Below are 26,445 nucleotides of genomic sequence, written 5' to 3' on the forward strand. Positions count from 1 at the left end.
GACAGCATCAATCATGCCTACCCAATAACACACAGAACAAAAGACCAACTGCCTATCCACGGTTCCGCATTTCCCACCATTCTGTCTACAAACTCATTCACTGAATCCCCAAATTACGAACCAAGAATCTTCAAGAATTTCAGCTCTCAATGCTGCAAAATCTTTCTCACTGCTCTAATGGCATTTCTTTGTCATCTCTCAAGCTTCTTCCCATGCACTTCGCATAAGCTCTGCACATTTCATCGATCATCCTTCGTGATAGGCCAAGAACAGCGTCAGCGGCAGCTCAGATGGGGAACCCATTGCAACCCACCCCGCAGAGTTCTGATAACGATATCTGCTTCTTCCAGCAAGAAACCCAGGTTTTGTTTATTGATTCTCTCTTTAATTGTTTATCTTTTTTGTTAATTTCTCTACTGCATGCGAGTTATTCGGTAATGCAGGGTTGGAAAGAAAGTGAAGAGCAACGTGGATCTCTGTAATGAACTCCGGGAGTTCGTATCAGCTGCTGGACTTCCGGAGGGCCATGTGCCGTCGTTGAAGGAGCTTTCTCAGCATGGAAGGTCTGCCTGATTACTCTGTATTTGCTTCTATGGTTTTCTTTTAAGTTTTCCTCTCTTTTCCGGAATTTCATTTCTTGGTTGTAGAGATGATTTATGTCGGAAATTGTACGAGTAATTATGTGCACCTGCAGTTATTGCGAATTTGGATGTTCAGAAGCTTTAATCTGAACGATGTTTAACAAAGTTTTTTGCGTTCAATGTTGATCGAATCCTGCTAAAACAATGCGTAACCTAATAAGCTGCGATAGCATGACTGCAGTGGTGGTGATGGTTGCGTCAATATAGCAATTATTGGGATGGGATTCCATCTGCCATTTCTTTCTTCTTAAAAAATTTGAATATAAATAATGTTTTCTATCTACAGAGAGGGAATATATGGAAAGAAGTAAATGGTTTTCCTTAAATAAGTGATGAACCATAATAGCAATCCACAAGATGATTGGTACCGATGAAAAATCTTGAACCACCTGACAATGATAAGCTACGGCCCTTCATGCAAATGAAGGTTATTGTCATTTTTTATAGCATATCTTAAGGTTCTACTAACTTCTGAAGCACAAAACATACACAAATAACATTCTTAAAGTGATCCTTCCACCTTTTTTTTATTGGAAATACTAGGTTTTTACACCGGTAATTGTTACAACAGAGACTCTGAAAGGGAACTGAATCTCATCATGTTGTCAATGGGTTTAGAGTGGATTGTATTTGGTTAATGGCAAAGAATTTTATTCAATAGAAAACTATATTTCCATGATTTCACACAATAAATGCATTTACCTCAATTTTTATCTATATAATAACATCATATGGAGGGACCATTACTTGGTGTAATGATAAAATCTTGGGCTGGCATGCTTGAGTCTGAGGGCAGCCATTTTGTGCCAAAAAAAAACAAGGTTAGGACCCTACCCAATATAACCTTCCCAAGACCCCAGATAGCTGGGACCAACATTGGGTAATTGCCTTTTTTTGTTTTTAAATAACATCATATGGAACTACAACAAGGATGATAGGATAATGTAATGAAAATGTTATATTACTAATCTGTTAACTTTGTTCAGGGAATATTACCTCATAATTTAGATATCAATATCATCTTTTTACATATATGAGAAAATGAAAAATAAAATAAAAGTAAAAGATATAGGACTTTTGAACCAATATCTTTTCGGTTAGATAACACATGCAACAAATATTGTATTGGTATTGTAGTAATTAAGGCAATGACTAGGCAATTCTAGACAACTTCAACCTAGGTATTCCCAAGGCAGTTGATACATCCAAGTTGATTGTGCAGCACCAGTCAGTTGATGCCAATGACAAAGAAGATTGCCTAGTGATATATTTACATATCTCATCCAGATACCCAATCGTATCTGGTTTCCAAGCATGAGAACATGGGTTTGAGTCTGAGAGCGGCCACTTTATGCAAAAAAAAAAAAAAAAAAAAAAATTGTTGAAGGTTAGGACCATATCCAGTTCTCCCCTCCCAAGACCCCAGATAGCTGGGACCAACATTGGGTAATGGCCTTTATTTTATAAATATTTTTATAGCATAATTTGTTAAAAATACCACTTTACATAATACATATTTTAAAAGTCTCATTGCCAGAGTATATTTTGAAGTATCCATGCAGTATCTGGCATTGTGTTCGCATGGATACACAAAATATACTGAAATCATAGCCCTCCCCACATGGATACACAATATTGTGTTAGCATCTGAATATACTGAAATCATGTATGCCTAGCCTGGGGAAGCCAAAATGCACAGACATCACCAAGCTTCCTTGATTACATTATTGGCAACACATGATTACTATTGTTTGAAAACTAAAATTCTAACTCGTCCACAATCAATATGGATTCATTGCATAGGAAGAAAATGATGAAAAGATAGATTTTGTACTATCAGTGTATGTGTCATGGTATTTGGCCTAGATTGCTAACTGACCAAACTTCACCTTCAGGTTCAGTTGGGCTTTGATGGCTTAACTTATTAAGAGTTAATGATGCATATTTTGTGGGTAATAATATGGATATTGAATGTGGTTTGAGCATATCGTGTTTTTTGGTAAAACCAGATGAAGAGACACAGAGTACTGGTGTTTATAAGGATAGAAACCATTACTCTCTGACTAATTATCAGGGGCCTGCTCCTTCTATAAAAAAATCCGTTATGCTCACATCATTCCCTTAGATATTCTCAGGTTGTTACTGGATGGATAGTTGATGGTAATGATAGGCTTTGGTCCCTTACAAAATCACATCAGGGAGACAAGATGATTGTCATCTACAATGGACACTGTTGTTAGGACTGTTAATAGTGTCTTTTCTCTGTTAAGTTGTAATCAGGGGTACTCTTGTAATATTCCCTCTTATTTTAAACACCTTAATACACAAGCCAGTGAGGGCACCACCATTGATGCTTTTTGGCAAATATTCTCCTCTTTTTTCTCTGTTATTTCTCTCCTCTACTTTCTCGTCCATTCTAGATGGTATCAAAGCAGGTTGGACAGAAGTTTGAGGCTGGAGTGGGTCTTTCTTCCTCTTCTTCTTTATTCTCTCTGGAAAAGACTGAAACTTTCCAAATCTGAAAAGGATCTGATCGGGAAAGGAGTGTTTTGCTATTCTTTGTTTTTTTCTTTTTGATCGTAGGACTTAAAGGGTGATTGTTTGGGTGCTCTCTTATCCTGTGATGAGGCTTTGAGTTTGTTGAGAGGTAGCTCTCAGTTTTTGCTGGTTTTGTGGTCTGAGATTCATTCTGCTGTGTGGTGTGTCTTGTTTTATGGATCTCACAGCAAGTTTCAACCTAGGCAATCTGTGTAGTGGTGTATTTGATGCTTGAGGTGCCCATTTTTCCCCTTGAAAATTGATTTTTTTTGGAAGTATATAAGCTGTGAGAATTGGCTGGAGGTGTTTTTTTTTTTTTTTCTTTCCTTTTTTGGATTAGTGGTGTTTGAAGTTGTTTCTACTGCTGGTTTCACCTTTTTTGTCTTCCAGATGATAGAAGTGTGCAGTTAGCAGACAAAACAAACCTTTGTTTCTATTGATGATTCAGCCATATCAGAAGTCACTGGAAGTCAGAATTTGGTCAGTCCAGGTGCTGAAAGTTGGGGTTTCCCTGTGGCTATTACTGTCCTTGATGGACTGAATTATTTGGAGTGGTCGAAAAGTATTAAATTATATGTGGGATCAAGAGGAAAGCTAGGATATTTGTCTGGTGATGTTCCTGAACCCAAGGAGGCTGGTTCAGCTGTGATAAGTGGGATCAAGACAATTATTTGATTATGTATTGGCTTGTGACCTCTGTTCACCCTAGATTGAGGAAGAACTTTATGTGGGCTGATACAACAAAGGACACTTGGGATCAAGCTAAGGATACTTTTTCTGACCAGAGACAGTATGCTCGTATATATCAGCTTCAGGTTGAGTCGTCCACTTGTAAATAGGGGAAGAAAAGTCTATCATCCTACTATTCTTTTCTTGCCTTGATGTGGAAGGAGCTTGATTATTATCAAACTGTTGACTAGAAGAATGACTTAGATGCAAAAGAGTATAAAAGACTTGTGAATCAACATCGAGTGTTTGCCTTCTTGGCTGGTCTTAACCCTAATCATGAGCCCATTCATGTTCAAATTTTAGTGAGTAAGGAGCTCCTATCACTTGAAGAAGTGTACTCTCTGGTTTAGTCCGAGCAGAGTAGGAGGATAGCCATGGCTCCTATATAAGGGGAGCAACAAATTGATCTCTTAACCAAGGGAAGTGATGGAAATAAAAAAGGTGGTGTAGGGCTGAAGATTGAAGAATTTGACAAAGATAAGTTAAGATATTCTCATTGTGGTAGACCCCAACATACCAAAGAGACATGTTGAGACCTTGTTGGCAAGCTGAAGAACTTTTAATCCCTCCAGAAGAAGCAACCACAATAGTCTGAGAAGAATTCTTATTCAGCTAATGCAGTTTCTGGTGGTTCATCTCAGGAGAGTATATCTCCATAGGTTCTAGATCTAAGAAGGGAATATTGAATATCTTACATGATTAATCGGAAGAGTATGGTAGGGGAGATCACATCAGTGATCCACATGCACATCTCAGCGTGCATTGGGAACATCTCTCATACACAGTTGGTATGTGCTGTGGGGCGCTGATGGGAACTCATGGGAGGGCTCTCTGTCATCTTGAAGAGACCTCTATGACTCCTTTTACCTCACATGTGTCCACATTAGGTAACTAGGCCTCTGCATACCATGTGTCTACTTCATCCTCCAACCCTTGGTCATTGATTTTGGGTAACCAACCACTTGACTGGTAAGCTAAATTTGTTTTCAGCATACCATTTACTTTCTGGTAGAGACAAAGTAAAGCTAGCAGATGGTTCTCACACTACTATTGCTGGCCAAGGTACTGTGTCCTTACAAAATGGGGTTCACCCGCATTCAGTCTATTATGTTCCCAAATTTCCTACCAATCCTTTATCCATTAGTTGTATCACCAAACCCTTAAATTGTAGTTAACCTTTTCTTTTCCTGATTTATGTGTTTTCTAGGATTTGATTTATGGGAGAACGATTGGTAAGGGATGTGTGGTTGGTGGTCTCTACATCTTGGATGCGTTGTTGCTTTGGAGTCAAGTAATGCAAGTTTTGTGAGTGAATTTGAGAGTCCTTTTAATAAAGCCTAGATTTTACTTTGGCATCATTGTTTGGGCCATTTGTCTTTTTCTTCTTTGAGAGTCTTGTTTCCTGTAGAGTTGATGGGCTGAATGGGCCTTAGTCCTTTTATTTTATGGGTGCAGTTATTAGTATGCTATGTTTTCAATTAGTGGGCCTTAGTTTATTGAACTAGTTTTCTTTTTTCTTTTTTTTTTTTGTTTATTTAGTAGCCGCCTTATTGAGGACACTCTTATCATTGTACTGGTTTTTACAATTAGTAGATTAATAAAAGTAATTAGGGGATTGAAGAGGGGTCCAATCTCCTTTTCTTCTCTTCTCTTTTTCTTCTTCTGAACTCTTTCTTCTTCCATCTTCTTTTCTTTTCTTTTGGTTTATTTTTTAGAAAGATGATCATAGAAGGCGATTCCAAGCTGGTAGTGGAGTGGCTGCGGAAGGAAGGATATTATAATTGCTCTATTTTCATTTTAATGAAATTCTGTTATTGATAAAAAAAAATCCATGCAACCTTATATCAGTCAACACTACCTGTAGGATATTACAAAGGAGGTGTGCGATAGTGTTACAGAGGCCTATTCCTAGAAATTGAATGTTGCTAGGGCCTACAAACTAAAGAATGATGTGAATAATCTAAGATATTGGGAGAAGCCCTTAGCTGTATATTTCTTAATGCTAAAATCCCTTTGGAAGGAGATTGATTTGATGGAAACTGTTGGGTGGGTTTCACAATTGGCCCAAGTTGTGCATTAAGAGGTAATTAAATAAACTTTGTGAGATTGATAATGGGTCCTGTAAATTTAGAATTATTTTCTTTTTAAAATTATGACATGTTTTCCATCTGTTATTTAACTGTGCACTAATTTACTCTTATCAAGTATAAAAGAACAATCATAAATTACAAGCATATAGAAAACTGAACTGGACCGGTTGGACCAGTTGAACCATGACTTGGGACCTTGGCCGGTTTGGTCTTACCCCAATAACCACTTTTGCTGAAAAATCGATGAAAACTGGCTGACCGGTCCTAGTTTCATGAAATTGCCCGGGTCTTTAACTAATTGAAATTTTAAAATGTGTTTGACAATATTTGAACCCTTGACCTCTTATTTTCACATATTGCTTAATTACCATTAGTCCACTCTTAATTTGTTTTATTTAATGACTTTTTTTTATCAGTAACAAAATCAATTCATAATGAAAAAAGAGTTATGGTACAAAGACAGGGGAGATAAGCTCTCTTAACTCCCCTGAAAATTAAACATTACATGTAAGCCCAGCACAATTGATTCCTTCCCACCCCTTGTTTGGCTAGTGCATCTGCAAAGGAATTAGCGCACCTCACTGTTGTGTCTCGGATCAACCATTTGAAGATTCCTTTTTCATTTAGGTAACTCCACATGCTGCTCTCCTCTTTTTGCAATCAGTCTATTACCAATATCGAGTCTACCTCAATGGCTAACCTCCTTAAGTTGAGCTCCTTAGCCTTTTTGACACCTTCCAAAACAGCTAGGACTTCAGCTCGGAGAGAGTCTCCTTCCCCAATTGGACCTGAGAACATAGCAATAATCTCACCCACCTCATTCCTAAACACCCCTTCAATGCCTGAAGGGCTTGGGTTTCCTTCACTACTGCCATCAGAATTTAGCTTTATGAACCCGGAGCTGGAACAGTCCATAATGGATGAAGAACACTCTTGTTGGGAGCTGACCAGGCCACTTCCTTCTAGTTTTTCAGCAAAGCTGTTGTGGAAACATCTTCAAATAGCTTCAAAGACTTCACCCATTGCTACACCCTTGTGGTAATTGTAGAGATAGCTGATAGGCTAGTAGTGTGTGTGGGGTTCCAGCCCAACACTTTATATTTGCTGTTACCTGTTAATCTATTTATTTTTCAGTTATGGTTGTTGGGCCAGTTGGGCCTTGTTTGTTTTCTTTTATTTTTTTAAGTAAGGGTATTAAGGTAAATATAGTCATTGTAAAGATCACAATATAAATAAAATTTAGTGGGCGGCTAGAGAATTAATTCTGCCGAACCCTTTCTTCTTCTCTTCTCCTCTTCTCTTTCTTCTATTCACGACCTTTCTCTCTTCACTTTTCTACTGAATTGAATCAGAAAACAACTATTTTCTTATTTAATATTTTCCAAGTGTAATTACTTCAATTAATAGCCCTTTAGACTTTCCTTGTTTTAATTAATGACTCTTTGTTGTACATATTACTTTATTACGCATGTATTTTAAAGAAAATGTAAATCAAGAGACTTGAACCCTAATTATTTGTTTTAAAAATTAACTTACCACCCATACACCATATTTAAGTATATTAAAAATTGTAAAATATATTATATAATTTTTATATGACCTGTAATAAATATGTATTTATATATATATGCCATGCCATCATGGTTCGATCCCCAGTTGAACCTCTGGCCCATGAACTTCTCCCTTCTCTGGTTCCATGCCCGGTCCGGTTCTCTGAACATTGCAAATTACTGTGCACTAACAGATGAATTAATGCCCTTATTAACTACTGTGAATTAACATGTTCTCCTTGATGCATATAATCTACACTCATAAAGTGGGTCCAAGGGCTTGGGTGGGGAGTGTTGATTTTCTTCTTTTCCTTGTATTTTTGTCTCTTTTTTGTTTTATTTTTAAATTAAGTGATTTACTGTAAAAAAAATAAAAATTACCCACCAAAAAATGAACAAAATTTGTGGATTGATTTCTCTCTTCTTCATGATGGATAAACCACTTACCATATAATAATTTATTTTGTATTAACTTCTTCAAGGATTGATTCAGGTCTTCTCTTCTAAAATTCAAACAGGGAAGACCTTGCAAAAATTGTTAGACGGAGAGGATATAAGCTAATTACAGATCTTTTGAGTAACTCAACAAAAGAAGAAACCAACCTAGAGGCAAGCTCAGCTGAAAATGAAGATGGAACTGACAGTTACAAAAATGAGTCAAAAGGTTTGCATTTTTCTTGGAATTGCTTACATTTGGTCTTATTTTACAATGAACTTGACATCTCTTATAGTTTCCTACATATTTAACAGGCCAAGATGAAAATGTGATTGGGTTTTCTGAAGAAGTGTCATTACCAAATGATAGTTCCATTATTGAAAACGAATTTTCTAGCGCAAATGGTATTCAAATTCTCAATTCTGGGGTAGGAAGTTGCATGTCCGCAGGATCTTCAACAAGTTTATCATTACAGGAAAAAGCGGCAAAGTTCATCCAAAATGGGGAGTTGGATATTATAGAAGGTAGGTTTGTAGTGGACAATGATTTCAATTTAGTTCATTATGTGTTACTGTTGCCCTTTCATTTCGTATGCAGGTTTTATGTAATGTGCTACTGATGGAAAAAGAATCTTTGTAAAATTAGTGCATATGATGCAAAAATGCAATGATACATGATTCAGTTATTAATTGAAACCGGCTCCAAATTAGTAATTGGGTGGTTGATAGAATCAGAGACAGAAGCCTGATCTTCTAGGGGATCCTTGAGGATATCTAAATTGCTAACCATAAACATCTCTGTCAGCTTTCAATGGGATGGAAGATTGCCTAGCTAAGCAAGGGGTGCATAGGAATCAGCTTTTTTGGGCTAAATTGTAACTGTTTGTGTTATCTTGTGGCAGCATCTCGTGCCTCCTTGAGGGAAGCAATATCTGTGTAATTCCTTATTGATCTTTATTAATTAATAAAATTCTATTACTTACTGAAAAAAAAATCATATGACAGTAAAAAATAATCTGTCTGTTAACCATTATTTATTTATAGAATTTAGAGAATGTAAATATTCATATGGACATGATAAAGAGGTGTCACCATGACTTTCAGAATTTTAAGTTATAAAAGTACCTCTATGAAGGAACCAATCAATTTAGAACATATATTTAACTAACTTCAGATACTATGAATTCTAGTTTAAAGGGGCCATTACTTGGTGTAATTTGCCAAGCGTGAGAAAACAGGTTCAAGTCTGAGAGCGGCCACTTAGTGCAAAAAAAAAATGCAAAAAAGGTTAGGGCTGTATCTAGTCAACCCCTCCCGAGGCCACAGATGGCTGGGACCAACATCGGGTAAGGCAATTTTTTCATTGAAAAATAGATTAACCTAAGTGCATTTGTACCGTGGCTTTTCTAAAAGACAAAATCTGAGCTATTCAGAAGGCTCATATCTAATCATTCTCAACTACTTAATGGGTGGACCTAGCAATATTTTCCTCTAACCTTGAATTTCAGTGGTATAATACCACTTAAATAATTGTAGATAGAATTTTTAAAGGCCACTGAAAATTTAGTCTTTTTGAGTCAAAATTATAATTAAACCACTGGGGATCATTAAGAAAGACAGGTTAGCTTCCTTCAATGTAACATAAAACAATTAAATTTTTTCCCTTGCTATACAATAAGACAAGATAATCTATCAAAAAAATAGGACAAGATACTAAATAGAGATAGTTCGGTCACAAACAACAAGAAACATTAATGGCACTTTTTCATATTAATTATTACTAATAATTAATATGCATATTAAATGCATGATTAAACCAAAGGTCTTTTTATGATTTTTCCCTCGCAGTAAATGGGGGAAAATTAACGAATATGGGGATTTTGTTCACCAGAAAAGTCCAGAAACACTCAAGGTCCATTCACACTTTTTACAGTAGTTTAGATATTAGTCATAATAAGCAACATTTTCCTTTTCCAGAAGAAAATATTCAGTATACAATTATATGTCCATATATAATTCATATTTATTTGTATGGGTATTATGCTTTTAGATATTTTCTCGTATATGTTTATACACTATAACAAAAAAGAAACAACATTTTATTACATTGGGATTTATTAAAAAAATATGGATAGCCTGGCTTTGATGTTGTTAAAACATTGTTTGATAGTTATAGGCATAATTTAGTCTTGGCTATTGCCAATGTCTGTGCTTCTCTACATTTGATTTATTATATTATTCATAAACAACAACTTACCCTTTCTAGAAGGAAGTGCTTGATTTAGAAATTTTAAGAAATTCTATCTAGTTAGTTTTTATTTGGTATTTATTTACATCTAGGAAATTACATCTATTTTCTATTTTTTTGGATGTTTTGAATTGACTATGTTGGGATGTATTATTTTCCTTGTTTTTGAAGTTGATGAGCTTGATATCAATGAAGGAAGAAGATTCAATAACCTGGAAAATAACATAGAAGCTGAATCAAGGGAACCTAGTGGGGAAAGTTCAAAATACAACACTACTAGAACTCGTGTCACTTCATTATTAAATGGAAGTGCCTTGGCATCCAGACATGTTGTTCTACCTGCAACAGAGAACCACTACCACAGGTTGGTATTTTGGTGAAAAACCATGAGCTAATCATGATTCTTCCCTTGGTAAATCGCTTGCTTTGATTGAAACCATTGTCTTAGATTCTTACTCGCATTAGTTATTTTGGAGCTCTATTGATTCTTTACCTTCTAGAATCACAAACTTTAGAGATCTTTAAACATTCCTATTATGGCCAAAATATGGTATGGTTTTGGTTCTCTAAGCCTTTAAATTAAATTTGTCTTAGTTTTTAAGGTTTCTTTTCGTTTTATTAAATTTATAGTGATTATTTCTTCAAGGATTTGTTTGAAAATTGTATTGGGAAAAATAAATGTATCTTAGTTTTTATGTGTTATCAAAGCCTTTCTATATGTAGCTGATGGTTTTGGGATTTTTAGAAGTCTTTAGATTGAGACATTAGCTATTGTCATCTTGGTTATAATTGTAAAGAAAAGTAGCAGAAATTCATGGAAATAAAATTTATTTTTGGCTATATATCAAATTTCAAGGATAATTTTGATTCCATTCCTTCTTAAGTAGTTCTTGTTTTTCTTGCTTGTGTATTCACCATCCTGCTCTTATGATGCTGATCCTACAAAGTACAAACTTGGTTCACTTATGCTTGGCTCCACTCAATTCTTCTTATTTTCTCATACTTATTTTTTTTTGTCAAGCAAGATGAAGTATGACTGTATTGACTTTCCAAAGATGATTACTTCATGGACAAGTATCACTCTTGTACAACCTGTTGAGATTGTTTGGGGCAAGGGTATTTTTGTCATTTCTGCTCTTTTGTATTTGGACACCCATATGAGGGCTTACTTGTAATTTCTCTAAAAATATAAAATCTCAAGTTTGAGAGAGCGAACAATAATTCTTTTCTCCATTCGTAACTCCCTTTCTCTCTTCTCTTCTCTTCTTTTTCTTGTTTTCTTTCTTAATAAAACCCTAGATATTGCAAGTTGGTATCAGAGCCACTGAAAGGTCTTGGGAGAGTCTTTCTCTACTAGTTTTTGCTTGGAAGGTAAGATGTCGACAGACCACCGTCGGATGATGTCACCAGTCTGTACAAGTGGCGGCAACAATCTCTAAAAATTATATGGTTTGGTTCACCCTGGTTTTAGATGATTTTTGGTATATCTCTCATTGTTGTTTGATGTGTCTATGATTTATTGTGGATTTTTCAAGTGGAAAATCACAAAAATTTCAATTTTGATTTAGAGGCTTGCTTCTCTTGTTTGATGGGTTTATATAATGCAAAACTTGGTTCTTCTAGTTCGTTTTATATTTTGGGAATGATGGGAAGTGATTAGAGGTGTAAAGTGGGCCGTGTCGGGCTGGCACGGCACGGCCTGTAGGCGGCCCCCGCACAAAGTGTTGGCCATTCTGCCCTCCTCGGTGAAAAATTTTGGGGTCGGGCCGACATGGCCCACGGCCCAGGCCCTACCAGCACGTGCTTGCCGTGGGCCAAGTTAGGTTGTGCATCGGGCCAAAGCTATTTATTTAAAAAAATTGACAAAAAACTTGAAATTTTAATTTTATATGAATTTTGTGTATACAATATACAATAATTAAATAAATTAGTATAATAAAATAAAAAAAAACTATTTATTTTTTTAATATATTGTATACTATATATTATTATATAATTATAATTTATATAATATTATATAAAATATATAAATAATATATATGGGTCGTGCCAAGATGTGTCACGGGCCAGGATGTAGATTGGGCTGTGCCGGCCCGCGGGCCACAGGCGGCCTAGCCCGCTCAGTTGTGTTGTGCCGGCCGGCCCGGTCCGGTCCATGGACCTAAAACCCCAGGCCCAACATGGCCCACATGATCGTGTCGGGCCTGGCAGGCCTGTGGACCACCGTGCTGGGCCGCAGGCAGCACGACCCGATTTACACCTCTAGAAGTGATCTTGTATTTTTTGAACCCTAAAAAAATTTTTGGGAGTTTTCTTCTCCCTCTATTTTATTGCTAGCCAACTTTTTGGTCCCTTTTCTAGCCTTCAACCAAGTTTGACCCTTTCTTTTGGGTTTGTTTGTATTCTGGTTGGGTGTTCAGGTGTTCCTTAGTTGTTAAAAAAGTTGTGAGGTATGGAATCACCAAAGGATGTACAAATGGGTTTCAGTGTGTTTCCTAGAAACATTGATGTTTCTAGCTGTATGATAACAAGGAGAGGTAAGTTGGAATTTGTTACATGCAAGGATATGAAGACAAAAATTGAAGACCCTCAACTTGTAAAGTGGGAACAAGATAACTCACTATTAATGTCTTGGTTGGTCTGTTCAATGCAACCTCACAGGATAGGGTTGTCGCCATTTACTCACAGGTTAACAATACTCTTAAATTATATTGCTTAGGAGGGAAGCTTGTAGTATATGTGTCAGGGGGAGAGACCAGTAGCAATGTATTTTTCCTCTCTACAATCTCTTTGGGAAGAAATGGACCATTTGAAAACTTTTGAGTGGAAGGATCATATAGATGTTGAGCAATATAGGAAGTACATTGAGGAAAATAGGGTCTTGGACTTTTTGGTTGGCTTGAATCTAGAGTTTGATTTCACTAGGTAACATATTCTGAGTGTAGGTATTGTCTCTCTAGCTACTGCTTACTCTCTTGTGCAAGGGAAAGAAAATAGAAGAGTAGCCATGATACAACCATCAGTGGTTGAACACTTCGATGATGTCATGTATAGATATTGTAAGAAGCCAAGACATACTAAGGAAAGATGTTGGAAACTCAATCCTCACTTGAAACCGGATAAGTTTAAAATTGGAAAGAAAGACAATGCTCGTTTGGTCACAATTGGTAACAAGGGTCAATCTTCTGATGTGACAATTCCCTCTCATGACTCCTTTGACGTGATGGATAAACTTTGGAGTCTTCTATTACACTTGGTAAGGAATGGGGCATCCTCCTCATCTGGTTCTAGTAATCCATCATGTGCATATGCTAACACAAGTACTGCACTTGCTTGTTCCACCTCCTCTAGCCCATTGATTGTTGACTATAGGGCTGGTGCCCATATGACTGGTATGCCTTCACATTTTACTTCATATAAGTTAACCCCTGGGAAGGGCAAGGTTATTGTTGCAGATGGATCTCAAGTCCCTATCTCGGGTCAAGGATAAGTCAAACTTATCCCTAACCTTTCCCTTGGATTTATTCTTCATGTTCCTAAGTTGCATCAAAACTTATTATTTGCCAGTTCTCTTACCAAGTACCATAATTGTTTTGCAACCTTTTTTTCCTACCCATTGTGTTTTTCAAGATTTGAGCACGGGGAAGATGATTGGAAGTGGTCGTGAAGTCGATGGAGTCTACCTTTTTGATGAAGCTTTAGAATATGGATTGTTAAGCCAGGATGAGTCTTATTCTAATGAGAAATTGAGTCTTTTGCAGCTATGGCATTCTCGTCTTGGTCATATGTCCTTTAAGTTTGTAAAACTTCTGTTTCCAAATTTGTTCAGTTCAATGTCCAACTTGAATCCTCAATGTGAAGTTTGTCATTTATCCAAACAATGTAGAGCTACATATTTTGCGAGTAATAGAAAAAGTAATGTTTCTTTCCATTTGATTCATACTAATGTTTAGAGCCCATATACCATTCCTTGCATGGGTGGGTATAGATACTTCATTCTCTTCATTGATCACTACACTCGATATACATGGCTCTACTTGATGAAACATCGTGATGAAGTTCCTATGATTGTTCAAAATTTCATGAATACGGTGAAAAACCTAGTTTGAGAGAAGAATTAAGATAATTAGATTTGACAATGCAAAGGAATACTTTGAAAACCACCTTAGTGTGTTTGTTGAAGAATGGGGCACTATTCACTAGAGCTCATGTAATCATACTCCATGTAATCCCCTAGAGAGCCTGGTTTGACAGATTTAGAAATGTTGTTTTGAATATTGGACTCTTAGTCTCATGTTGATCATACCTTGTTCGTAAGGAAGTTTGATGGTCAGTTGACTATGTTGATAGTATATGTTGATGACATTATTGTAACTAGGGATGGGATCTCAAGTATCTCTCAGTTAAAGTCCTTTTTGCTTTGGAGTTTGAGATTAAGGATCTCGGTGATCTCAAGTACCTTCTTAGAATTGAAGTTGCAAGATCCAAGAAGGGAATCTTCCTCTCTCAAAGAAAGTTATGTTCTTGATTTGCTTCATGAAGTTGGGAAATTGGGATGCAAGCCTATAGAAACCCCAATTGGTCCCAATCACAAGTTGAGTACTACTGAAGGAGATGTTCTTCCAGATAGAGGGGTCTTTTAGAGAGTTTAGAGAGTGGTTGGTCGCATTCTCTTTGTTTGACTAGACATGATATATTGTATGTAATTAGGGTGGTCAGCCAATATTTGCATGAGCTTAGAACCTTCCACTTGCAATTTGTTAATAGAATTCTAACCTATTTGAAGGCCATCTAAAGGTTGAGGCCTGTGGAAATGCAGATTGGGCAAGGTCTGTTGATGATAGAAGATTTACGTCCAGTTACTATGCCTTGGTTGGAGGAAATGTGGTTTCATGGAGAAGTAAGAAATAATCAGTTGTCACTCAATTTAGTGCTGAGGTAGAATACAGGGCAATAGACCATGGAGTGCCAAAACTACTCTGGTTGAAGACCTTATTGACCGAGATGGGCATCCAAGCTGATATTCTAATGAGACTCTATTGCGACAATCAAGTAGCCATAAACATTAACCACAATCCTGTGCAACATGACTGTACAAAAACATATCAAAGCGGATAGACATTTTGTCAAAGAAATGATAGCTAGTGTAGATATTTGTCTTCCCTTTTTAAGGTTGGAAGACCAACTCGTTGATTATCTCACTAAAGGCCTTTGTCATCCAAAGTTTTCCAAGAGCCTAGACAAGTTGGGCACAATTGACATATATGCTCAACTTGAGGTGGAGTGTTGAGATTGTTTGGAGGCAAGGGTATTTTTGTCATTTTTGCTCTTTTGTATTTGGGCACCCACAATTTCTCCCAAAAGTATAAAATCTCAAGTTTGAGAGAGTGAATGATATTGCATTCATAACTCCCTTTCTTTTTTCTCTTCTCTTGTTTTCTTTCTCAATAAAACCCTAGATATTGCAAGTCAACCAAGAGCCATACTATTGCTCCCATTTTTTTTTTTTGATGAATGATAATAAATTTATTAATTCAGAAGCAGATTTAGAGTGAGTTCATACAACATCCCAAGGAGAGGCGCGAGCTGTAGCCCCTTCTTGAATATTACAAATAAACTAGGAAAGAAAAGCAAGAATCACAACTGAGCCCAAAACAATTCTTCCCTATTTACCCCTTGCTTAACTAACACATCTGACAAAGTATTTGCTGATCTCCCCACCCACTGAACAGTGACCAACATATTCCTTGTTAACCAACTAAATTTCTTCATTTCATTCTTGTAACGCCACATAGCCTCTTCGGGATTTTTCAACCAACCCACCACCACTTTGGGATCCCCCTCGATTGTTAGGTGTTGTACCCCCAGCTGGTTTGCAAATTGCACCCTTTGTACAGCAACTAAAAGTTTTGCCCTAATGGAGTCTCGAATTCCCAAGGGACCTGAGTAGAGCAACAAAATCTCCCCCTTCTCATTTCTCAAAGCACCCCCATTCCGGATAATCCTGGATTACCCATGCTACTTCCATCAAAATTCAACTTCAGTGAGCCTTCGGATGGAGGAGACCAGCTTGTAATTGATTTGTCCTTTAGGGATGAACACCTCGCTACTGCTGACCAATTTCTCCAAAGGTCATTAAAGGAGAATTGATGAAAGATTTCCAAGGTCTTCGGCCAAGGTATTGCCCTATTTAGCACACAGTCTTTCAATTCCTGACTGCTCCTTTCCTTTTTCTTGAAAAATTCTAACATTCCTTTCTTCCCAAAGAGTCCAAACCAAGGCAGCACGAGCACATCTCCACATAATTCTCCCTATTTTTGTAGGCCAATAAAAGGTAGAATGGTTGAAGAGCATGTGAACTTCTGCTGGTAGACTCCAACTACTCCCAAACAACGAAAGTAGCCAAGCCCAAAGGTCTGTAGAAAAGGGACAAGATATTAATAGGTGGTAACAATCCTCACTGTGAGCTCTACAGAGGATACACCAATTAGGAGAAATACAAAGGAAAGGTCTTCTCTTTTGTAGGTTATCTAGAGTGTTCACTTTCCGATGGAATGCTTCCTAACAAAACGCCATAATTTTTTGGGGAACTGGCCTGCACCAAATTTCTTTTGACAAAAAGGGTTGGTGAGTAGAAAGTTGAGAGATGGACTTGAAGAAAGAAGCACAAGTGAAGGTTCCATTAGGTCTAGGAGTCCATACCCTCTTATCTGGCTTGGAGGGATCCAAACAAACCTGATTAAGACAACCAAGCAAGATAGAAAGAGATTCAATTTCATCATCCCTAAGTCCTCTACGAAACCCAAAATCCCAAGTAGGATCTAAGGGTGTTCCCAAAGGTGAGACAAATTTTGAGACCACCTCTTTTTTGTACAAAGAAACAAAAAATAGCGAAGGGAACAGATCCTTTAAAGGTGTGTCTCCTACTCAAATATCCTCCCAAAAATGAACAGTGTTGCCAGAACAAACTTCATACCTGATAAAATTGAGGAATTGAGGAAGGGTGTTGTGAATGGCCTTCCAAGGTGTTGCTAGGTTAGCTTGCCTTGATACACCAGCATCCTATCCATTCTCTGACCTCCCATGAATGCTTCCCACCACCATTTCCCTAACAGAGCTTGATTTTTTCTATTTACCCTCCCAAGTCCCAAACCCCCCTCTTCTTTACTTCTGCACACAGTTTCCCAATTAACCAAGCGATCCTTTTTTTCTTGTCCCGGCTCCCATAAGAAATCTCTCATCAACTTCTCCAGTTTCCTAGCTTCCCTAACTGGTATCCTAAAAACAAGCAAAAAATAGGTAGGTAAGTTAGCTAAGGTAGCTCTTGTTAGGGTAATTCTCCCTCCTAAAGAGACATAATTCCTCTTCCATGAGGCTAATCTCTTCTCAAACTTTTCTATCACTGGGGTCCAAAATCTACTCTCCCTAGGATTTGCCCCTAAAGGAAGCCCTAAGTATGACATAGGCCAAGCAGAGGTGGAACACTCAAGACACTCCGCAATAGCTTCGACCTTCCCTACCTCCAAATTTATACCCGCTATGCAGCTCTTTTCCAAATTTATTCTCAAATTAGAAATACTTTCAAATCCTTTGATTAGCTCCTTTAGGTTTGCTACCTTTTTGCTAAAACCTTATTCACAAAAGATCATTAGGTCATCTGCAAACTTTTCTATGCCTCCCATTTTTCCTCAATGATTTTTTTTTTTTTTACTATAAAGATAAGAGCCATAAAATGGCTCAATATTCAATCTTAGAATCAAAAGGATAAAGCCAGAGAAAACATTGCGATAGCTCTTTATTTCTTTTTGGCTTGAAGTCCTAATGACGTAAATACCTTATTTCCCATGCAGCCTGTATAATAGTGATAGAGGTGTAAATCGGGCCGTGCCACCCCTAGAATGTTCACCTTTCACAAACAGTCCCTTAAGAACAAAAATAATTTCAAACAACTCCCCCAAAAAGATAACTTTAGTTATAAAAACACCCAAGGGGCCAAAACCATTAGTGGTGCACCCAAGCTACCCAAGACAACTATTTGGGATCCTACTACAAAAACAAACCAAAGCATATTTACATAATTTTTTCTCTTTATTCTTTTTTTTTTTTTGGGCTCATCAACCACAACAAAAATGTTACTATGAAGAAACAATTGGTTTGTCATTTTCTGCTTTTCTCGAACATAAAATACTAGTATTAAATGCTATGCATGATACATCCACATATTAAATTGTTCATAATCAAGGTAGTGGAGACTCGAGATCAAACCGTGCTGCCACCAGAGTTGGGGGGTTAAGTATATGGGGGATGAGCTACCCCCCCCCCCCCTCCCCCAGTTGTGTAGCCCCTCAAAAAAAAAATTTACACTTCTTTTTCTTTTTCTCCTTTTTATCGTCTCATTTGTTTTGTACTCCATATATGTTTTAGTTTGCTTCTTGACATGTGTTGTGTTATTGAATTATGCATATTGGGTTGGATTTATCATTTTACCTAAGAATACATGATTTTGGTTGTAGGAATGACTTTTCACAAGCTCAAGGAGTACAAGTTGCTGCTTTTAATGAGGATATGGATGCTGAGGACTTTGAGGTTATAACTATTACTATAAATAGATAGAATAGCAAGCATGTTGCTGATGGCTGTTAACTTTGACATTCATGCATCTAAACATTGTGTTATTCTGAACTATAGGCCAGTGAAATGGAGAACCAAGTTGAAATCAACCGTCTAAAAGTATTACTGGTATGAAATATTCAAGTATTACTGACCCTATGTGCAGACATGCCATTTGTACTAAACATGCTAAACTTCTGGTTTTATAATTTTATGTTCTTAGCACCAGAAGGAGTTGGAATTATCTCAATTGAGAGAGCAAATTGAGAAGGAAAAGGTATCTGAGCTATTGTTATTGCGGAACGTTTTATTATAGGATTACTTTTGTCTCCATAAATCCACACTTTAAAACATGCTAACCTACTCTCTCCAATATATGCTGCCTTTGTTTTCCCATATCAACATCAGCGTGCATTTAGTATCCATCAAGGGATTGTGTAAGGTGTTGTGTCAACAGCAAAGGAGGGTTCACCATGCACAATGCACTCATGAGGCATATCGTTTCTTGTTTAAATTCTCTTTCTCGAAATTTAGATATATGGATATTTTCAAAAAGTATTTGTAGTTCTTAATGAGGATGTAGAATCATTTATCCTTCCACTCTTTAATTGGCAGTGTTTTTTTTTTAAATTGTAATCGTATCGTAAATCATAGAGAAAGTTGAATTCGAATCAATCGAATTGTAAATTGTATCGCAAATAATATTATTTCTATTTCTTTACAAACTAGTCAAAATTAAATATAGATATACTAAAAAGCTAAATATATATAGGAAATTGATTTTACCCTTTTTCTGATCTGTATCTACAATATATGTACCTAAGTATATATACGAATTTATCTCTTGTAAAACAGAAGCCACATATTATGGAAAATAAACTTAATGTTTGGTTCTAAATAATGTAAATAAATCATTTTCTAATAAGGGATTTAAAACAAGTCTCCCATGACAAAACTAAGTATAAGCAAAAAAGGAATGACAAAGTAGAGAACTAATTCTTAATTGACTTTATTTGAATCATAGCCAATCGCATAAATCATATAAATCATAAGATTTATGAGCTAAATTTTAAGATTCAAACAAAAATCATTAGATTTTTTGCAGAAAAGGATTCAGACATAAGATTCAAGTCGAAACCCTTGGGATTCATGACTCAAATCATGAATTGTAAGATTTTGACAGCATTTGATAGCAACCGTAACTTGTTTCCATGAGCATGCTGGATTGCAAATTTAATCATTACTAAAGAAATCAGTTACATCAGTGTATGTAGACCAAAATGTTTGGTGATACATGATATTCTTTTCATACAACTTATCCCGATTTCATTATCCCTTTGGATAAAGGAAAATAAAGTTTTTTTTTTGTTTTTTTTTTCATTATTTTCCTGTATTTGTTCTTATTTTTCACTTGGATGATTTGGAAATATTGACAAGCATCTAAATAAATTTTATTAAATTGAACCAAAAGAGATTTTCCAAATAAAGCATCATTAGGAATGGTTGTAAAAATAATTTCTTTAGCAAGTGATTCTATAATTTCAAATGAATATACATTTTGATTTAAATTATTTTTTAGTGGCAAAAATGATAAGAAGTTGGCTTGGTGGTCTTATTTACAAAATTAGTTCAATTGGAAGCTTCAGATTTATTCTTTCTTGATTTTGTCATTGTTGTCATTGTCAAGAAAATCCAAAAGTTGTAGATTCTAGGGGAAGAAGGTTGAACTAAAGGTAGGGATGCAAGTTTTAGAGAAGAAAAATCACCACATATTGGACTGAGATGATGTAGGAGAAGTGGAGGCTGATGTATGGTGTGTGTAGCGCATAGAAAACAACTTGCCATTTGCCTTTGATTTCTTTCTCATTCCTGGATTTCAGCATGCTTTGTCCATTTTGCAAACCGAGGCAGAATCGGAGATCAACAAAGCTCAAAAACTTATTTCTGAAAAAGATGCAGAATTACAAGCTGCTGAAGAAAGCCTGTCTGGACTGAAGGAGGTACCTACTCTCCTCTTCTCTTCTCTGTATATGCACACTGACACACACACACACACATAGATGTATATGCATATGCACAGAATTATAAACATGTGTGCCTGCACATGCAAAGCATTTCGTGAGATTTAAGTTCTTCTTTGACTTGCACTAGGTTCAAATTGAGTATTTGGTGAGTGGGGAAAATGTTGAGGTAGCAGGTAGCTTCAACGGGTGGCATCATCAAATTAAAATGGAACCACATCCTCTTACCAGAAACCCCACAGGATCAAGGTATTCAAAAGTTAATCTTTTATCTTTGTTCTTGACCAAAATTTCCTCTGTAATATCTGTAATTGAACTATCATGCTTAGTTTTTTTCTATCAGTTAGAAAATTAGACCTCTCATACCTTGTGCTAAAGCCTGTTTCAGTGGTGACTCAAAGAAAATCAATCATTGTTGAGGCATGTCTTGATATCAAAAATAACTTGTCCTTGAAACCATTTTCATTGCTGGGTTGGTTTGAGGTCCAATTGTCCAGCCCTTGATATTGGGTATTAGCTGTTTTGCATCCTTTATCAGAAAAGCCTATTATAGAGCTTAATGTTTATAATGGTCTTGAGAGATGAAGCCCTACAGTAGTACACAAAAAGGAACTTGTGACAGTCACAGAAAATTGAAACTGTAACCCCTGCAACCAAAATTTAATAGACTTTGGTGCCTTCCAAACCTTCTGCAAATGGGTTTGTTAAAAAACAATTGTTTTCATCTGCACTTCTAGGCATCAAAAGATCTTTTATCTCAAATCCTGTGATTTTTCTTTTTGTTTTTTTAAGATTTTCTTTTTGGATAGGCTAGCCCTTGCTACCAAACCCCATTTGTATTACAATTATCTCCCCCTAGGAGGCAATCCATAAAATCATTGATTTGTACTCCCCCGATCTTGCCATGCATCAGCCATATTGTTGGCTGGTCTTTGAATCCAGTTGAAGATTTGATCTCCTTCATTATGCATTTAGATCTCCAATAAAGTGTATTGTCTTTGAAGTAGCTCTCCGCTACAATTGGGTCCCCTTCCACCATAACATGTGTAGCTTAGGGTTTCCCCTGACTCCTACAAAACTTTAGTAGTTTAGCCCTTGTAGAGTCACCATGTCATTGGGATTTTTTGCTCTCTAATTGCAGCAAATAGTTGAGGCAATAAGCCTTCTGGTTAACATCAGGAGTCTCCCTGGTAATGGGATGGTATTTGGGTCCAGAAATTTCGTTTTAGGTTTCTGAAGTCAAAATTTACCTATGAAGACTTATCATCATCGGGCCAATGCTTTTCATCTCTCAGCTACACTTCCATAGAACACTAGGAGAAAAGCTGCAGTTACATGCCTTATATCATCCTTGCTCATAAAACAAAGCCTTACGTCATACTTCACCCATAATGGTAAAACAGATTAATGTAATTGTTACCATATGGTTTGAAAGTTGGGATGCTTTGTTGAATTGAGTTGAGCATCATCCTTCACTTATCTCTTCCCATGACGTATGAAGAATACAAGCTGAATGGAGAAACAGGAATGGAGAATAAATGCTGCAAAGAATAAATACTTCTAAGTGCTTATAATTTACAAATGGGTATGACACTAAACAGAAAGGAATGGAGAAACCGGATTCCTGTAGCCAACCCATATAGTTGGGACTTGGGACAAGGCTTAGATGATGATGTTCCTCCTAAAACCTCTTTTCATGCCTTGAATGAAATGAACTGATTGTTCCTCCTAAGTCCTTTGCTCCTTGCCTCAAAAAGAAAATAGTTTCAACAGCTTTTTTTTTTCCCTTTTTCCACTATTCAAAAATTGTGGATTCCCTCTGATAACACAACACTTTCAGGAATACCAGACTATGGTCAACTGTGTTATGGATTTATCCTGGGCTTTATGAGGTATGAACATTTACATAGCCGATATGCTTTGGTAATTGATTAAATTCATATCTGAGTGAAAATAATTACTAAATCACATACTTTGAGTAAACGAGTTGTAGGAAATTTGCTGTCTATAGTTTTCTTTTCTGTTTATTTTGTAATTATCTTTTTTTCTTTTTCTTTATTGAGGAGAGTTTTATAATACTTACATCTTGGCATAGTTATTTGTACCACTTCATATTTGATGAACCACTTCCTGTCTTATTATTAAGGTGTATTTCTGCCACCTCAAAATTCAAAAAAGTCGCTGAAGGTGCCTTAGCTTGCTGGTAAGGCTCCGGCTGGTTGTAGCGGAGACTTGGGATCAAATCCCACCTTCAGCAGTAATATCAGCATATTACTGTTGTGGCAAAATTTTTAGGGTAATTATGTACAGTTGTATACCTTTCTTAGGGTTTCTGTCAAAATACTTGTTACCACTCGTCATCAAGGGGCTTGTTGGAGGAAAGAGTTAAAACAGAATAGTAATTTTACCAAAATGTCCTTAACAATAAAATAAAGCATCAGTTTTGCCTTGTATATATAAAACATACAAGAAGGTGCTAGTTATTTTCCTGTTGCTGATAAAAAAAGGGTGCTAGTAAAGCGTAGAATAGACTTGTAATAAGTTTAGAATGTCAAGTTAATACTTTTAGTCATAAAAACTGACGGGCATGCTATCTGAAGGGTGGAATAACTTGACCCCAAACTGCGAAAAAGGCGAGTAATGGGTAGACCCGATGGGAGGTTTCATTTTTTTTTTTAATGAAAAATGTGCATATAGACCAGGGTTAAGCCCCTCTATGCATGACCACTGAATTTTAGTCACTAGCAGATAAAATTTATCGTTGATGGGCATTGGAGGATTGACCCCAAGAGAGAATCGGTTACTAGAGGACACATACAAAATAACATCCTCAGAGTTGACAGGTGAAATGGATATGGCAGAGTACACTTGGCTGGATTTTTCTAGCAGCAGAAGAGGTAATTCCTGTTGCTAAAACTGCTAATTGTGTGTAATATGCACAGACTTTTAATCCAATGGGGAATTTACTATTATAATCCTTTTGCTAGATAAATCTGCACTGCACCATCTGTTCTTAATCTTTTGTTCTCATCTCTCTTCCGTATCATTTTCATTATTTTCTGCAAAACAGGCTTAAAGAAAGATGAATATCGAAATTCCACTGTCTGATGACAAACAAAGGTCAAGCTTGCAATGCAAGAACAAGGAATCTCCATACAGGGTTTTTACCGGAAAGCATCATGAGCAATGCAGGATCACACGATGTATGTATGAAGAATTAGAGTCTACTCTGTGTCTCTGTGTAGAAAATAATAATAATAATAATAATAAAGTTTTTTTTTTTATTTTTTTGGGCAGCTCAGAGCTCACCTCACTATGCAATAAATTATAAAATGTCCAGTTAGGCTTTGCGTTTCTTCCAATTTTCTCTTATTTCCCCCGCGCCTCTCCCGGCCTCCCGTTTAAGCACGAATCTCCCTCTTCGTTCATGTGCACCAACTACTAGCCCCGACTATATAGCAATGCCAATTTTTAATAAGATTATTTAGAAGGCTAGTCGCCTAGTCCTTTGATCCTTTCCTGAACATTTGTAAAAAGAAACTCGAAACGAGATTGCACCATTTGGTTCTGAATGGTCCGTCACATATCCAACATGCCTTGCTAATTGCAATAATAATAGTGTCAAAGATGGAGGCTTCATAGTTTTTTGCACTAAGCTAGTTGTCGTCCTGGCCTCCATTCCAGATTCCATTTGGAACTCTGATTAATCACCTCCTCTTCTGCTTTGTTATTATTATTGGCTTCAACGCAGGCCCAATAATCCTAACCCAACCCTCATCAGTCCTCAAATTTTTAGCTATGGGTGATCACATCAGTCCTATATTGCACATCTATGGGAACATCTCCCATACTTGTCACTGGTAGATGTTCCCAATACACAGTTCTGATGTATTGTGCAGAGTTTAGCATAAAACTTTTAGCTACTATTAGGATCATTCGTCATCCAATAAAGCGAACTTGGCAGTTGGCATGAAATAAGAGCACCAATGGGTTACATCCAATGCAGCGAACTTGGCAATTGGCATGAAATAGGAGCACCAATGGGTCAGATAACGGACGGACCAATGGTTGTCCCATTATTTTACTACTATGGAATACGTGTACCGAAAATCTCCTCCAAAAACTTTACTGTTTATTAGAAATATATTTCCTTCTCTCTCTCCTCACTTTTTTCATTTCCCCCCTTTTTCTCTTTGGGAGAGAAAATTGCAGTTACGGCTACAGAAAATAATATGACACATGGACTTTATTTATAAGAAAAGTTGAAGATGAAGCTCTATGACATTTTTAATTAAATAGTATCCATCTAAGTTCAATTAAAGTATTATTTTTGGGGGTTCTGCTTGGTTTATTCAATCACATTATAAGTTCCTCTTTAATGAGAGTGACAATTTCCTATTCTCTAGATAATTTTGTATTTTTTTATATCTTAATGCTAATTTTATTGGTATGTTATTATTTTTATACTATCATTAGGTAAAATTATAAAAAAAAATATCCTCTTATAATAATTTTATAAACCACCTTTGTGTTTTGACCCTAACAAAAGCCTCCCCTATAGTTTTGAGAAAAAAGTGCAAATACCTCATTTCCCTTGGCTTTTCGGCAACTAAGGCATTGAAGTTATCAAAATACTATTATCCTTGTTAGTGCATTATCATACATAATTAGAGTTTCAACTTTACCTTCCACTAGTTTATTTTACTAGATAACTTTCAAGGAATAATTTTCCTTACTCTTCTTGGACAAAGGTAAAACGGCTGATGTGAAGTAAAATTCATGCATTACCTCAAATTTTTTTTTATTTGGAATGCTGACAAAAGGAAGGTATTTGCACCTTTTCTTCAAAACAATAGTGAAGGGTTTTTTTGAGGTCAAAAAAGTGGGGAGTTTCATAAGTTTTTTAGAAAACCCAATGAGTTTTTTTTTCCTTATTTTTAATTGAATTTAAATTGATTTTAAAATAACCAAACTATATTTAAAATTATTTCTTTAAATTAGTAAAATTGAATTTATTTAAGTATATTAAGTTTTTTGTTAAATTTAAATTCCTTAGGAAATTTAATTAACTATATAAATTTTTATTTTTCAGTAGAACTTAAGTTGGTTCTAAATTGGATTTAATTATAAAACTAATAATTGTTTGATAATTCCATCTTAGTTTTTAATTTATCTTATTCCTTTTATTAATTAAATTATTTTTATTATATTAGTAAAAATATTTTAATCAATAAAATTAATTATTTTTATTTTATTTAAGTAACTTACAGTAATATTTTTATTATGGTTAATTAATTTTTATTTTTTTCAAATGGAATATAAATGGATTATAATTTTAAATGGAAGTAGATTATTTAGTGCAATTATATATCATGGAATATCCCAATTTCAATATAATTGATCTTTAATAATAATTATAGTTCCATGCAAATATATCTAATATATATAAAAATATAGTGAAATTGAAATGGATATATAAATAAAGTTAACGTATTTTATGCAATTTAATAGAGTAACTGAGATGAGAGAGAAGTAGTGACATGAGTTATGGAAGGAGAGAGTTAATGGCATAATTAATGAACA

At 36.0% G+C, this 26,445-nt stretch overlaps 1 protein-coding gene across 12 annotated transcripts; it reads left to right on the top strand.

Moving 5' to 3' along the window:
* Nucleotides 1-24,224, top strand: LOC148847115 (5'-AMP-activated protein kinase-like protein). 12 transcript variants are annotated; one of them, XM_088948672.1, is made up of 13 exons: nt 1-362; nt 444-563; nt 8,067-8,212; nt 8,299-8,508; nt 10,403-10,595; nt 18,745-18,817; nt 18,920-18,970; nt 19,065-19,118; nt 20,722-20,841; nt 20,993-21,111; nt 22,703-22,754; nt 23,611-23,759; nt 23,933-24,224. In XM_088948672.1, the coding sequence occupies exons 1-12, from the start codon at nt 178-180 to the stop codon at nt 23,707-23,709; spliced, it is 1,422 nt and encodes a 473-aa protein (XP_088804798.1). In that variant the 5' UTR covers nt 1-177; the 3' UTR covers nt 23,710-23,759; nt 23,933-24,224. The 12 variants fall into 12 exon arrangements, with proteins under 12 accessions (XP_088804798.1, XP_088804799.1, XP_088804800.1 ...); XM_088948673.1 differs by having other exon boundaries at nt 19,071-19,118; XM_088948674.1 differs by having other exon boundaries at nt 10,427-10,595.
* The last annotated feature ends 2,221 nt before the right edge of the window (nt 24,225-26,445 follow it).

The sequence above is a fragment of the Nelumbo lutea genome, chromosome 6, assembly GCF_056320005.1.
Source record: "Nelumbo lutea isolate HS-2025 chromosome 6, American lotus-T2T, whole genome shotgun sequence".
NCBI classification, from domain to species: domain Eukaryota; kingdom Viridiplantae; phylum Streptophyta; class Magnoliopsida; order Proteales; family Nelumbonaceae; genus Nelumbo; species Nelumbo lutea.

Coding starts and splice junctions, on each gene's coding strand:
- LOC148847115 (XM_088948672.1), top strand. CDS start 178: ATGGCATTTCTTTGTCATCTCTCAAGCTTCTTCCCATGCACTTCGCAT. Junction 564..8,066: donor GAGCTTTCTCAGCATGGAAG/GTCTGCCTGATT, acceptor AAATTCAAACAG/GGAAGACCTTGCAAAAATTG. Junction 18,818..18,919: donor TGGATGCTGAGGACTTTGAG/GTTATAACTATT, acceptor TCTGAACTATAG/GCCAGTGAAATGGAGAACCA.